This window comes from Panthera tigris, chromosome E2 (assembly GCF_018350195.1).
Source record: "Panthera tigris isolate Pti1 chromosome E2, P.tigris_Pti1_mat1.1, whole genome shotgun sequence".
Classification (NCBI taxonomy): Eukaryota; Metazoa; Chordata; class Mammalia; order Carnivora; family Felidae; genus Panthera; species Panthera tigris.
The window spans coordinates 43,953,560-43,967,760 of NC_056674.1; the positions used below are offsets into that span (position 1 = coordinate 43,953,560).

General features: G+C 41.0%; 1 protein-coding gene across 3 annotated transcripts in view; it reads left to right on the plus strand.

The window, feature by feature from the left end:
- The window catches only part of TANGO6 (transport and golgi organization 6 homolog), a 190,026-nt gene continuing 175,825 nt past the window's right edge, over positions 1 to 14,201 (plus strand). Inside the window, exon 1 of one of the 3 annotated variants that reach the window (XM_007090410.3) lies at positions 1 to 104. In XM_007090410.3, coding sequence (XP_007090472.2) covers positions 8 to 104 — 97 coding nt within the window. In that variant the 5' untranslated portion in view covers positions 1 to 7. Of the gene's footprint in view, positions 105 to 446; positions 621 to 14,201 lie in introns of those variants that run through there. The other 2 variants (XM_042969157.1, XM_042969156.1) reach the window with 2 other exon arrangements.

Sequence of the window (14,201 nt, forward strand, 5' to 3'; positions counted from 1 at the left end):
TCCAGTCATGGCGGCCCGCCGACCGGTCGCGGGCAGCGGGCCTCTGGCAACGTGCGGTCTGGAGAGCATTCTGGAGGCGCTGAAGCTTCTGCTGAGCCCGGGAGGTGAGAGGACGGATCTCGGCGCCGGGCTGCACGCGGGACTCTCAGGGCCACCAGTCTTCCCGGGCTGCCTTGCCTTCCGCAGCGTGCGCCTCTCAGGCCCTCCCCGGGACCCCCAGCTCTGAGGCTCCTGGGGGCTTTGGGCATTGTCCGTCCAGCCTCATTTTACTTGAGGAAACCGAAGCTCAAGGAGGGGATGGGATTTGCTGAACACTGATGGTAACCGACGTCTCTTGAGCGCCAACCTTGTGCCAGGCACTCACTGTTAAGCGCCCTGGGTACTTGGTTCCATTCAGTCCTTACTGTCACCCTCTGAGGTAGGGACTGCGGCAAGAGCTTCCGAGAGGGTAGCGCTCCTGACGCGTTAAGTGAGGTCCCACCTCCTGAGGGTTCAGGGTCTAATGTGGACGCTGGAGATTTGTACAGAATGGCGAGGCGTGCAGAAGATGGAAGCAGTGGCGTTTGAGCTGGGTTTGGGGACAGCGTTTAGGGATTTACAGTCACTTGTAATCTTTCCTGGTGAGTTGGCAAGATCTTCCCAATTTAGAATCTGCAGGGACCATGGCGGTGGTTTAGCCTGGCGCTCTCCTTTTACACCTGGGGACACTTAAGGCTCGCTGAAGAGATGAAGTGACCTGACACAGATTATGTGGGCAAATTAGGGGCGCAACACGGACCTAGGGCCGAGGTCTACCGAACTCCCTTCTCAAATCAAGGCAGATTATTAAGTGTGGAGCCTCTGATGTTATCTGGAGTTTGGAGAAAGGACACGAGAGATAGGGACCGTATATGTGCAAGAAGGGGTTTGTTCGTGAGCAAAGTAAGGTACATGAAGGGCCATGAGGTGATGCTTCAAGTCTCAAATTTTAAGATACTCCCCAAAATGCAGAAACTTCCACAAACATTATACCATACCTGGGAGAAGTGAAAAGAAGTCATTAATAATAGTCATTGAGGGGCGCCTGGGTGGCTCAGTGAGTTAAGCATCTGTCTTCCGCCCAGGTCATGATCTCACCGTTAGTGAGCTCGAGCCCTGCTTCGGGTCAGCCCTGCTTCTCTCTCTCTCTCTCTCTCCTCCCCTCTCTCTTTCTCTGACTTTCATGGGATTTTCTCCCTCTCCCTCTCTCTCCCTCTCCCTCTCTCTCCCTCTCTCTCTCTCTCTCTCTCTCTCTCTCTCTGCCCATTACTCCCTTGGGCCCTCTCTCTCTCTCTCTCAAAAAAAAAGTAATAGTAATTCAGTGCCTACCAAGTATCAGGCCCAATAATATGCTGTTTACATATATATATATATATTTTTTTTAATTTTTTTAATGTTTATTTATTACTTTTGAGAGAGAGACAGAGTGCGAGCCGGGGAGGGCAGAGAGAGAGGGAGACCCAGAATCCGAAGCAGGCTCCAGGCTCTGAGCTGTCAGCACAAAGCCCGACGTGGGGCCTGAACTCATGAACTGTGAGATCATGACCTGAGCCAAAGTCGGAAGCTTAACCGACTGAACCACCCAGGTGCCCCTACATGTATTATTTAATCCTTACAATTCCATAGCATAGATATTTTTTGTATTCCATTTTACAGATGAAGGAACTAAGGCTCAGGTATGGGGAAGTTGCCCGATGTCAGTCTAATAAAGTGGTAGAGCTGGATTTTTTTTTTTTTTTTAATGTATTTACGTAGGCTCTCTGCCAACGTGGGGCTCAAACTGACATCTGCAGGATCAAGAGTGGCATGCTCTACTCACTTAGCTAGTCAGGTGCATCATAGCCAGGATTTAAAACAGTTTATTTATTTTATTTAAAAGGTTTTTGGAGGCAGCTGTTGCCTGGGCGGCTCAGTCAGTTAAGCATCCAACTCTTTTTTTTTTTTTAATGTTCTTTTTTTTTTTTTTTTTTCTTTTTGAGAGAGTGTGAGCAGAGGACAGGTAGAGAGAGGGTGACAGAGGATCTGAAGCGGGCTTTGCGCTGACAGCAACGAGCTTGATACTTTTCTCAAACTCATGAACTGTGAGATCATGACCTGAGCCCAAGTCAGTTGCTCTACTGACTGAGCCACCCAGACTCCCCAGTCATCCAAGTCATCCCAGGACCATCAGGTCCTGATCTCTGGGTTAGTGAGATCTAGCCCTGCATTCAGCTCTGTGCTGACCGTACAGAGCCTGCTTGGGATTCCCTCTCTCCCTTTCTCTCCACCCCTCTCCTTCTTGCATGTGCACACAAAGCACACACATTCGCTCTCTAAACAAATATTAAAAAATATATATTTTTTTAATTTTAGAGAAGGAGTGTGAGGGAGGAAGAAGGGCAGAGGGGAAGAGGGAGGGAGAATCTTAAGCCGGATCTTCTTAAACGAGAAGCCCGGCACAGGACTTAATCCCAAGATCCTGGGGATCATGACCTGAGCCAAAATCAAGTCAGTAGCTCAAATGACTGAGCCACCCAGGTGCCCCTATTTTTTTTCTTTCATTTAAAATTCCAGTATAGTTAACATACAGTGTTACACTACTTTTGGGTGTACAATATAGTGATTCAACAGATCCATACAACACCTGGTGATCATTACAAGTGCAATGATCTTAATTTTCATCGCCTGTTTTACCCATCTGGCCTCTCTGGTAGCCATCAGTTTGTTCTCTGTAGCTAAGAGAACTGTTAGCTACAGCTGTTTCTTGGTTTGTCTCTCTCTCTCTCTTTTTCCTTTTGTGGGTTTTTTTGTTTGCTTCTTAAATTCCACGTGAGTGAAATCATACAGTATTTGTCTTTCTCTGACTGGTTTTGTTTAGCATTATACTCTCTGGCTCCATCTATGTTGTTGCAAATGGCAAGATTTCATTCTTTTTTACGGCTGAATAATATTCAGCCATATTTATCCATCTTTATCCTTTCATCTATTGATGGACACTTGGGCTGCTTCCATAATTTGGCTACTGTAAATAATGCTGCAATGAAAGTAGGGTGCATATATCCTTTTGAATTAGTGTTTTTGTTTTCTTTGGGTAAATACCCAGTAGTGTGATAACTGGATTATAGGGTAGTTCTATTTTTTTATGTTTATTTATTTTTGAGAGAGAGAGAGAGAGAGAGAGAGAGCTTGTGAGCGGTGGAGGAGCAGACACAGAGGGAGAGAGAATCACAAGTAGGCTCCACACTGTCAGCACAGAGCCCACTGTGGGGCTCGATCCCATGAACTGTGAGATCGTGACCTGAGCCAAACGAAACCAAGAGTCAGATGCTTAATCAGCTGAGCCACCCAGGCACCCCCAGGGTAGTTCTATTTTTAATATTTTGAGAAACCTTCACACTGTTTTCTACAGTGGCTGCACAGTTTGCATTCTCACCAACAGTGCACGAGGATGCCTTTCCACATCCTTGGCCACACTTGTTGTTTCTTCTTGTTTCAAAACCAAGAGTTGGATGCTTAACCGACTGAGCCACCCAAGTGCCCCTCAGTGTAGTTTTGATTTGCATTTTCTTGATGAGCAATGTTGAGCATCTTTTCATGTGTCTGTTGGCCATGTGGATGTCTTTTCTTGTTTTTAAGTTTATTTATTTATTTTTTTTAGTAATCTCTGTACCCAACATGGGGCTCAAACTCACCACCTTGAGAGCAAGAGTTGCACACTCTTCCGACTGAGCCAGCCAGCCACCCCCAGTTCTTTTTTGGAGACGTGTCTGTTCACGTCTTCTACCCATTTTTATTTATTTATATATTTATATATTTATTTATTTAAAGTTTATTTATTTTGAGAGAGAGAACAAGAGGAGGAGGGGCAGAGGCAGAGGGGGGGACAGAAGATCCAAAGCGGGCTCATGAGCTGTGAGATCACCACCTGAGCTGAAGTCAGACACTTAATCGACTGATCCACCCAGGCACCCCTTCTGCCCATCTTTAAATTGGGTTATTTGTTTTTTGGGTGTTGAATTGTATAAGTTCTTTATATATTTTGGATACTTTTTTTGTGGGAGGCGGGGGGTTGGCTAGAGCCAGGATTTAAGTTCCGGTACCTTCCACTATAGTATGATAACTATACTACTTTGCCCCAGTGAAGAAGAAAACTGCAAAAGACAGTTTTAACTTGCTAATTGAGAGGTCACTTGTCTAGTAACTGCAGCTATCTACAAATGACTGAGAACAAGGTTAAATAAGCAAAAAATCTGGAAGTAATCATCTATCATAAAGCACACGTACACAAAACACGTTTATAGAAGACCTCTCTAAATCTCCAAGAGTGTTGTGGAGTCACATACATGTGCTCACTTAACATACAGGAATTCAGGCATTCCTATTTGAAAAAGGATAAGTACTGTGGTAAAATGGTATGATTTTGCACATATAGTCTATTATATATTGTGTGCATCTGCCTGCTGTTTTATCATATCACTTGCTGAGGGAATTAAAAAATACCTGTGCATCATGAGTATTCAGATGTCCCTGATGTATTGAGGAGTTAGGGTGAAAGTACTGGTTAAAATTACGTGCAGCTAGATTAAACTTTTTTTGATCTGTCTTTTTTTTTTTTTAATGTTTATTTGATTTGGAGCTCCTTGGTGGCTCAGTCGGTTGAGCGTCTGACTTTGGTTCAGGTCATCATCTCATGGTTTGTGGGCTTGAGCCCTGCGTTGGGCTCTGTGCTGACAGCTCAGAGCCTGGAGCCTGCTTCAGATTCTGTGTCTCCCTCTCTCTCTCCTCTTCCCCTGCTCACGCTCTGTCTCTTTCTGTCTCTCAAAAATAGATAAACATTAAAAAAAGTATTTGATTTATTTTGAGAGAGAAAGGAAGACAGAGTGTGAGTGGCAAAGAGCAGAGAGAGAGGAAGAGAGGGAATCCCAAACGGACTTCACGCTGTCAGCACAGAGCCCTATAGGGGGCTCAAACCACAAATCATGAGATCATGACCTGAGCAAAAATCAGGAGTCAGACGCTTAACCAACTGAGCCACCAAGGTGCCCCTGATCTGTCTTTAAATTGACTCCCCATGAAGGGTGCCTGGGTGGCTCAGGCGGTTAAGCTCAGTCGGTTAAGCGTCTGACTTCAGCTCAGGTCATGATCTCTCAGTCCGAGTTCGAGCCCTGCATCGGGCCTTGTGCTGACAGCTCAGAGCCTGGAGCCTGCTTTGGATTCTGTGTCTCCATCTCTCTCTGCCCCTCCCCTGCTCATGCTCTGTCTCTCTCACTCTCAAAAACGAATAAGCGTTAAAACAGTTTTTTAAATTGACTCCCTTTGAGGTAATATGCACTGGGAGTCATCTGTATATAATAGTCTGTCCTCACTGCTCTTGGAGAAACAAAATTACATAAAAATGTGTGCTCTCAAGTATCTTGTCTTTTGGGGAGATGGTAGTGTGCCTGTAGATGAAGAGACAGTTCACACAGTAGGATCACACTAATGTTGAGAGGCTAGTGCAGATGGCAGTTGGATAGAGGAGTCACCCCTGAGTGGAGCTGTGGAAGGCTACAAGAGGAAGAGGAATTCGGTCTCGGTGGGAATTATATAGAAAGGAAGGGAGATGCCAATAGTCTTTCACTTGTGAGGCATCAAATGTTCTGCTGCATTAAGCGTGTTCTCCTCTGCCTTCCATTTCTATTGTCAATCATGGGGCAAATAATAGTTTCACCACCTGGGTTAAGGTTCTTGTTAAGAAATGTGCTAAGCAGAATTTGAAAGGGATTTGTCGATTTTAGTGAAGTTTTGTGTGTAAGAAATGGAGGCCATCTCAGCAATAGTTTTCCTAAAAAATATCTTTCTGTGTTAAATACAGACCAAATTCTATCATTGAATTTGAATATGTTGTGGGGAAGGAGCTGGAAAATCTGATAATCTGTGTATAATGAAGATGTACCATACTTAATCTTGCATGCCATATTGCTTTGCACTTTGAGCATAATAAAAAGTTCCACACAAACTGTGAAGTCTGCTTTTAAATGTCACAAAGCATAGGCATTCAAATTGGTGATTGGGAAGAATCCATAATGCTGTCCATAAGGGCAACATTTCCTGAAGTGTGATAGTGATGTAGTTTTACGTGGTACATACAGTAACATTTCGAGGCTGCATGGTGTAGTGTAGTGATCAAGAGTTAACTTATCAGGAAGAGTGGCATTGTTTTGCATTTTTGCAAGTCTCTTTGATGTCTGGCTTACTAGAAGACGGCTGGATTTTTGTATTTGCTTTTCTGTTCAATCTGTCATGATAGGTTGTTTTGATTGGAACAGATGAAGAAAATCTAGACTCACATAGATACGTAGTTGGAAAAGGAAGAACTCAATAGCCTTTTCAGAGAATTGTATTTTTTCATACTGTACTAAAACTGAACGAGAGGTAATTTCTTAAAGGTTAGTTACGATATGGAATCTGTTTTTTTAGTGGTTATTAATTTTGAGAGAGGGAAAGCACACACACGCGTGCTGGGGAGGGGCAGCGGGAGAGAATCCCAAGCAGCCTCCACGCTCTCAGCACGGAGCTCTACACAGGGCTTGTTTCCATGAACCGTGAGATCATGACCTGAGCCGAAGTCAAGAGTCAGACACTTAACTGAACCAGATGCTTAACTGACAGCCACCCAGGTGCCCCTAAACTGAATGAACTTTTCACACTTGGTACACTCATGAGAGAATGAGACTGTAGGAGGCAAATAATGGCCTAGTATTAATATGAAAATAGTTTGGAACCTGCAGAGTCCCTCAAAATCTGAAACCCCTGAAAACTTGAGTCCCTGTACCCTGCTTTGAAAACTGCTGCTTTAGGGGATGCCTTTATTTTCAAGTAGATTTTGTTTTTCACCAGTAGAGGGCAGAGGAGACTACTTTATTAAGTGGCTCTTGAAAAACAAAGCTTTTGTTTGAAATCACTTTGCTTCCCATGTTTGGGTTCAAAGATCTTATAAAGTTGCAGGAAGTCCCTGAGAGGTTGTTTAGGGATATTAATGGTTGGTGGTGATAAACTAGGAAAGCACTTATTTCCTATTTAGGTATATATTAGCTAAAGGAACCAGATATTCATGTTAGTGGGTCAGAATGCTTGCCCTGGACAATCTTAGAGAAGTACTGAAAAATTCTTACTTTTCTGATTTTCATTATTCTTAATGAGTAGTTTATGTTCCTTTTTCTTTTTATATAAGTAGTTGATATTCCTTATAGTAAAGTTTTTTAAAATATAGGGAAACTAGGGCAGCTGGGTGGCTCAGTCAGTTAAGTGTCTGACTTTGGCTCAGGTCGTGATCTCATGGCTTATGAGTTTGAGCCTTGCATCGGGCTCTATGCTGACAGCTCAGAGTTTGGAACCTGCTTCGGATACTCTGTCTCCCTCTCTCTCTGCCCCTTGCCTGCTCATGCTCTGTTTCTCTCTCTCAAGAATAAATAAACATTAAAAAAATTTTTTTTAAAGAAAAAAAATAGGGTAACTAAAAGAAGAACATTAAGATGACCCTAATCTCCAGTATATGGAAATTGCATTTTGGGAAATACTATTTTCTTTTTAACAAAAGTGGTCTCCATGGGGGAGGGGAAGGAAGAAAAAAAGGAAAAAAGAAAAAAAAAGGAAAAAAAAGAAAAGAAAGAAAGGTTAGAGAGGGAGGGAGCCAAAACATAAGAGACTCTTAAAAACAGAACAAACTGAGGGTTGATGGGGGGTAGGAGGGAGGGGCGGGTGGGTGAGGGGTATTGAGGAGGGCACCTCTTGGGATGAGCACTGGGTGTTGTATGGAAACCACCTCGACAATTTCATATTTAAAAAAAAAAAGTCTCATAGACTACATACTGTTTTATAACTTTATTATTTTTATTAAAATTTTTTTTAATGTTTACTTATTTTTGAGAGACACAGCGAGACAGAGCATGAGCTGGGAGAAGCAGAGAGAGAGGGAGACACAGAACCTGAAGCAGTCTCCAGACTCCGAGCTGTCAGCACAAAGCCTGACATGGGGATCAAACCTACAAACCATGAGATCTTGACCTGAGCTGAAGTCAGATGCTTAACCGACTGAGCCACCCAGACACCCCTGTTTTATAACTTTAAAATAACTTTTTTAGGGACACCTGGGGCTTAGTTGGTTAAGCGTCTGACTTCAGCTTAGGTCATGATCTTATGGTTCATGGGTTCGAGACTTGCTTTGGGTTCTGTGCTGGCAGCTTGGAGCCTGGAGCCTGCTTCAGGTTCTGTGTCTCCCTCTCTCCCTCTGCCCACCCCCCCACTCATGCTCTCTCTTTCTCTCAAGAATAAATAAACATTAAAAAAATTTTTTAAATAACTTTTTCAAATACGTAAACTATACATATTCTCTCTTGAAAAACATTTTAAGTATGATTAAGCGAAAAAGAAAAATCACCCATAACCCTTCCTCCCAGAGATGATCACTTAATACTTTGACATACAACCTTTTTTCTTTTTAAAGGTTTATTCATTTATTTTGAGAGAGAGAGACAGAGCATGAATGGGGTAGGGGTAGAGAGAGAGAGAAGGAGACACAGAATTTGAAGCAGGCTCCAGGCTGTCAGCACAGAGCCTGATGCGGGGCTTGAACCCACAAACCGGGAGATCATGACCGGAGCCGAAGTCGGACGCTTATCCAACTGAGCCACCCGGGCATCACTTGACATATAACCTTTAAGACACTTTTCTATGTGTGTGTATATATGTATATGTATATATACATGTGTATATTTTATTTTATCTTATTTATTTCATAATGTTTATTTATTCTTGAGAGAGAGAGAGAGCACGCGCGAGTCAGGGAAGGGCACAGAGCCCAGAGCAGGGCTTGATCTCACTGTGAGATCATGACTTGAGCCAAAACCAAGAGTCAGACCCTTAACCGACTGAGCCACCCAGGCGCCCCTACATATGCATATTTTAATAACAGGTTCATAGTGTTCCTGTTATTGATCAATTTTCAAAATGATAGTGTCTTAATTTCCAAAGAAACATGTATATTTCAAAAATTTTTAAATGTTTTTATTTATTTTTGAGAGAGAGAGAGAGAGAGCATGAGTGGGGAGGGGCAGAGAGGGAGACACAGACTCTGAAGCAGGCTCCAGCGTTTGAGCTGTCAGCACAGAGCCTGACATGGGTCTCGAACCCATGGACTGGGAGATCATGACCTGAGCCAAAGTCGTCCGCTTAACCAACTGAGTCACCGAGGTGCCCCTGTACATACGTATATTTTAATAACAGATTCATAGCGTTCCTGTTATTGATCCATTTTCAGAATGATAGTGTCTTAATTTCCAAAGGTAACCAGTGAAGTGATTTCTTTGTTTTATTATGAACTGATAGATTTTTTTGTACATGCAATATGTATTCATTATTCTTTCTCTTTTTTAAAAATTTATTTAAGTAATCTCTACACCTCAAGTGGGGCTCAAACCCACAGCTCAGAGATGAAGAGTCGCATGTTTTCTGATTGAGCCAGCAGGTGCTCCTGTACTCATTATTCTTGATACTCAAATTGTGGTTTGTGGAAACCACTCCAAATTGGCTCTTGGGCTCTTTGCAATGACCCGTAGTCTTTGATAGTCTCCTTCCTTACAGGCATGACAAGATGTCTCAGACTCATACATTTCTTGCCCTGTTCTTGAAAACAGCTCTCTTTAAGGAGAAATGGTAGAGACCACAATATGGGTAATAGGCATATTCATTACCCCTGATATCATTGCTTCCAGACTTTTTCAATTATTAGAGCTAGGAACTTTGTGGGTTTTCAGAAACCAAAACATAAATCTGTGGTTCTTACTGATATTCTTTTTTTTTCTTTAATGCTTATTTATTTTTGAGAGACAGAGAGAGAGAGAGAGACAGAGTGCGAGCAGGGGAGGGTCAGAGAGAGAGAGAGACATAGAATCCACGGCAGGCTCCAGGCTCCGTATGGTCAGCTCAGAGCCTGATGTGGGATTCGAACTCATGGACCAGGAGATCATGACCTGAGCTAAAGTTGGGTGCTTAGCTGACTGAGCCACCTAGGTGCCCCAGTTCTTACTGATATTCTAATTACAATGAAATATGATGGAGTTTAAATTTTTTTAACATTTTGTTATGCAAATTTTTTCTTTCTTTCTTTCTTTCTTTCTTTCTTTCTTTCTTTCTTTCTTTCTAGAGAAAGAAAGACTGAGCAGGAGAGAAGGACGGGGGTGGGGAGGGAGGGAGGGAGGGAGAGAGAGAGAGAGAGAGAGAGAGAGAGAGAGAGAGAGAAGAGAGAGAGAATCTAAAGCAGGCTCCATGCTCAGCACGGAGTCGGACATGGGGCTTGATATCACAACCGTGAGATCATGACCTCAGCTGAAATCAAGGGTCAGACACTTAGCCAACTGAGCCACCCAGGTGCCCCGAAAATTTTCAAGCTTATAGAAAAGCAGAAGGAATTTTACAGTGAAAACCCATATACCATGACCTAGATTCTTTCTTGATCACATATTTGTCCACCTAGCCATTCTTCTATATTTTATATTTTAATATTTGATTTCTTTTATCTGAAAATATTGATTCCAGTGAAATTAATGTAATTATTTATTTCCTATATATACTTACATATATAAATATATGCTCACCCATTCACACACACACATGCATATAATATTTTAAAATAACAAATCCTGCATTACCACCATGAACAAACCTACTGGTCCTAGACTATTTTTATTTGTTGTCCTCAGGATGTATGAAGTTCTTTTTTTAAGATTTTATTTTTGAATACAGTGCATGCAACATGGGGCCCAAACTCATAACCCTGAGATCAAGAGTCACATGCTCCACTGACTGAGCCAGCCAGGTGCTCCTAAAGTTCTATATTTCAAGTCACTTGAAATAATTCTCTCCATTTATGCCTCTAACTTAGTATAGAGCAGGAGTTTGCATACTTTTTCTGTAAAGGAGCAGACAGTAAATATTTTGGGCTTTGTCTCTGTTACAACTACTCAACTCTGCTGCTGTAGCTTGAAAGCAAGATAACATGTAAGTAAACGGACATGACTGTGCTCCAATCAAACTTTATTTATGGAAATAGGTGGTGGGCCACATTTGACCTGCAGATAGTAGTTTGACAACTTTGGACATAACGTACAGAATTATTAGGTTTGTTTGTGTTTTATTTTTAGGAATTATTTTGAAAAAATTTTCATTTAATTGTTTTTTTAACTTGAAAAACATAGACAGGGTCCCCAAATGAAAACTCTAGAACTAGATCAATTTATCCCTAGCTCCTCCCCACTGTTTTCTTCTCTTTGTAGACAACTCATTTTACTTTTTACCCTGTTCTTTCACTGCCTTTTTGAAAATAAAAACAAATAATGTATTTTATATTCCCTCCCTTTCTTACACAAAAGGTAGCATATGATAGACATTCTTTTATACCTTACTTTTAAATTTACTATGTCTTGGAGGTCACTACATAGTGGTTCATGGAAATCTTCCTCTTTTACAAGCATGCCATTATATGGATATACACTGTTTACTTCATCAGTTCTCTATTAATGGACATTTGGGTTGTCTCAGGTTAATACAAGAAGCACTACAATGAATAAGCTTGTGTATATGTCATTTTGCATTTTTGCCTATATATTTATCTGTAGTATAGATTCCTAAAAAGCAGGATTGCTGGGCCAAACGTTAAATATGTACGTAATTTTGCTAGATATTGCCAAATTGCTCTCTTCAGGAATGTACCATTTTAGTTTCTAAGAGCAATGTATGAGAGTGTGTGATTTCCCAAAACCTTGCCACATAATGTGTTATAAAACTTTTGGATTTTAGCCAGTTGATAAATGGGAAGTGCTATTTCAGTACAGTTTTAATTTACTTTTCTGTTATGAGCAAGGTTGATCATATTTTCATATTTTAGAAGTCATTTGCATTTCTTTTTCTATAAACTATTCATATCTTTTGCTCATACAGTGTTTCATGCTCTGTTCACTTCAGAATATATTTAATGAGTATGTCTTAAATAATGTTCCGTGTAACTTTTTTTTTTAATGTAATCTCCACACCCAATGTGGGGCTCAGACTCACAACCCCAAGATCAAGAGTCAGATGCTCTACTGACTGAGCCAGGCAGGCGTCCCTCAACATTACTTGATGGCTGCAAATATTCCATTATTCATTCGTTCAACAACTACTTGTTATGAACAGCTACTACATATCAGACAGGCCTTGTTCTGGCAAGGAGAATATAGCAGTGAACAAAACGAGCAACATCTCTGTCCTCAAGCAGCTTTTTTTCTAGTTTATAGAGAGACAATAAACAATAAACAAAATAAATATTATACATACATATAGTATGTTAGATATAGGTAGACTGCAATTTACTCATCCAATCTGTTACTGGATATGTATTCCTCACTTTACGCATTATAAGTAATGCACTGTTGAGCACTCTTTTAGTTATTCCATTTTAATCCTTTCTAATTTGCTTCTTTAAAAAAATTTTTTTTAACGGTTAATTTATTTATTTTTAAGAGAGAGAGCCCAAGTGGGATATGGGCAGAGAGAGAGGGAGAGAGAGAATACCAAGCAGGCTCTGTGCTGTCAGTGCAAATCCCAACAGGGAGCTTGAACTCACGAACTGTGAGATCATGACCTGAGCAGAAATCAAGAGTTGGCCACTTAACTCCCTGGGCCACCCAGGTGCCCCATTTCTAATTTGCCTCTTAGAAGATATACTAACTTTCATTCTGAAGTCTTACTGCTTGTTTTCATTTACATTTTCAACATTTTATTATGGTTTTATAACTATAACCTTCATTTTTGCATTGTGGTAAAATTTTTTTTTTTTAATGTTTTATTTACTTTTGAGAGAGAGAGAATACAAGTTGGGGGTAGTGCAGAGAGAGAGGTCCAAACCAGGCTCTGCACTGACAGTAGTGAGCCTGATGTGGGGCTTGAACCCACGAACCATGAGATCATGACCTGAGCTGAAATCGGATGCTCAACCAACTGAGCCCCCAGGTGCCCCTAAAATTTTGTTTAATGTTTACTTATTTATTTTGAGAGAGAGAGTGCATGTGCGAGCAGGGGAGGGGCAGAAAGGGAGAGACTGAGCCCTGCATTGTGTTGTTGTTGTTGTTGTTGTTGTTGTTGTTGTTGTTTTTAAGTATTTGTTTATTTTTGAGAGAAAGAGAGGGAGAGAAGGGCAGAGAGAGAATCCCAAGCAGGCTCCACACTATCAGCCTGGAGCCTGATTTGGGGCTTGAACTCATGAGCCAGGAGATTGTAACCTAAGCCAAAATCAAGAGTTGGACATTTAGCCGATTGAGCCACCCAGGTGCCTCTGCATTGTGTTTTTAATAGTTGTCCTGGGAAAATTGCAATATATGTTCTTATTTTTTCACAATCTGCTTAGAATTCATATTGTACTGCTTCACATAACACTTAAGGACCTTGCAACTATCAGGGTCATTTTATAGCTCCCCCTCCCCCACTTGGGATTTATGCTATAGTGTTCATGTTTATTATATCTGCATAAGTTATAAATCCATAATAAAACTTTATAAATTTTGCTTTAGAGTGGCACCTGGCTGGCTCAGTCCGTAGAATGTGCAACTCTTGATCTCAGGGTTGTAAGTTTAAGCCCCACATTGGGTGTAGAGATTACTTAAAAAAAAAACGATCTTCAAATAAATTTTGCTTTAGACACATATATGTGTATCTAAGGAAATTGAGGAAAAAATTAGTCTTTTATATTTATCCACATATTTACCATTTCTGATGCTCTTCATTCCTTTCTGAAGTTCCCAGTCTCCATCTAGTATTATTTTCCTTCAGCTTGAAGAATTCCCTTTATCATTTGTCTGCTGGAAGTCAGTTCTCTTGATTTTCATTGATCTAAATATATTTACTTTCATTTTTGAAGATTATTTTTACTAGATATAGAATTCTGAGTTGACATTTTATTTCTTCTGTCATACTTTAAAGATGTTTTTCTACCATCTTTTTAGCAGTCACTGTTTGTGGTAAGTTCACGGTCATTCACAGCATCATCCCTTATATATAATGCGTCATATTTTTCTGGCTGCTTCCAAGACTTTCTCTTTCTCTCTAGTTTTAACAATTGACTATACTATACATAGATGTGATTTTCTTTTTACTTATCCTGGCTCTTAGAGGGTACACATGGGCTGGGGATA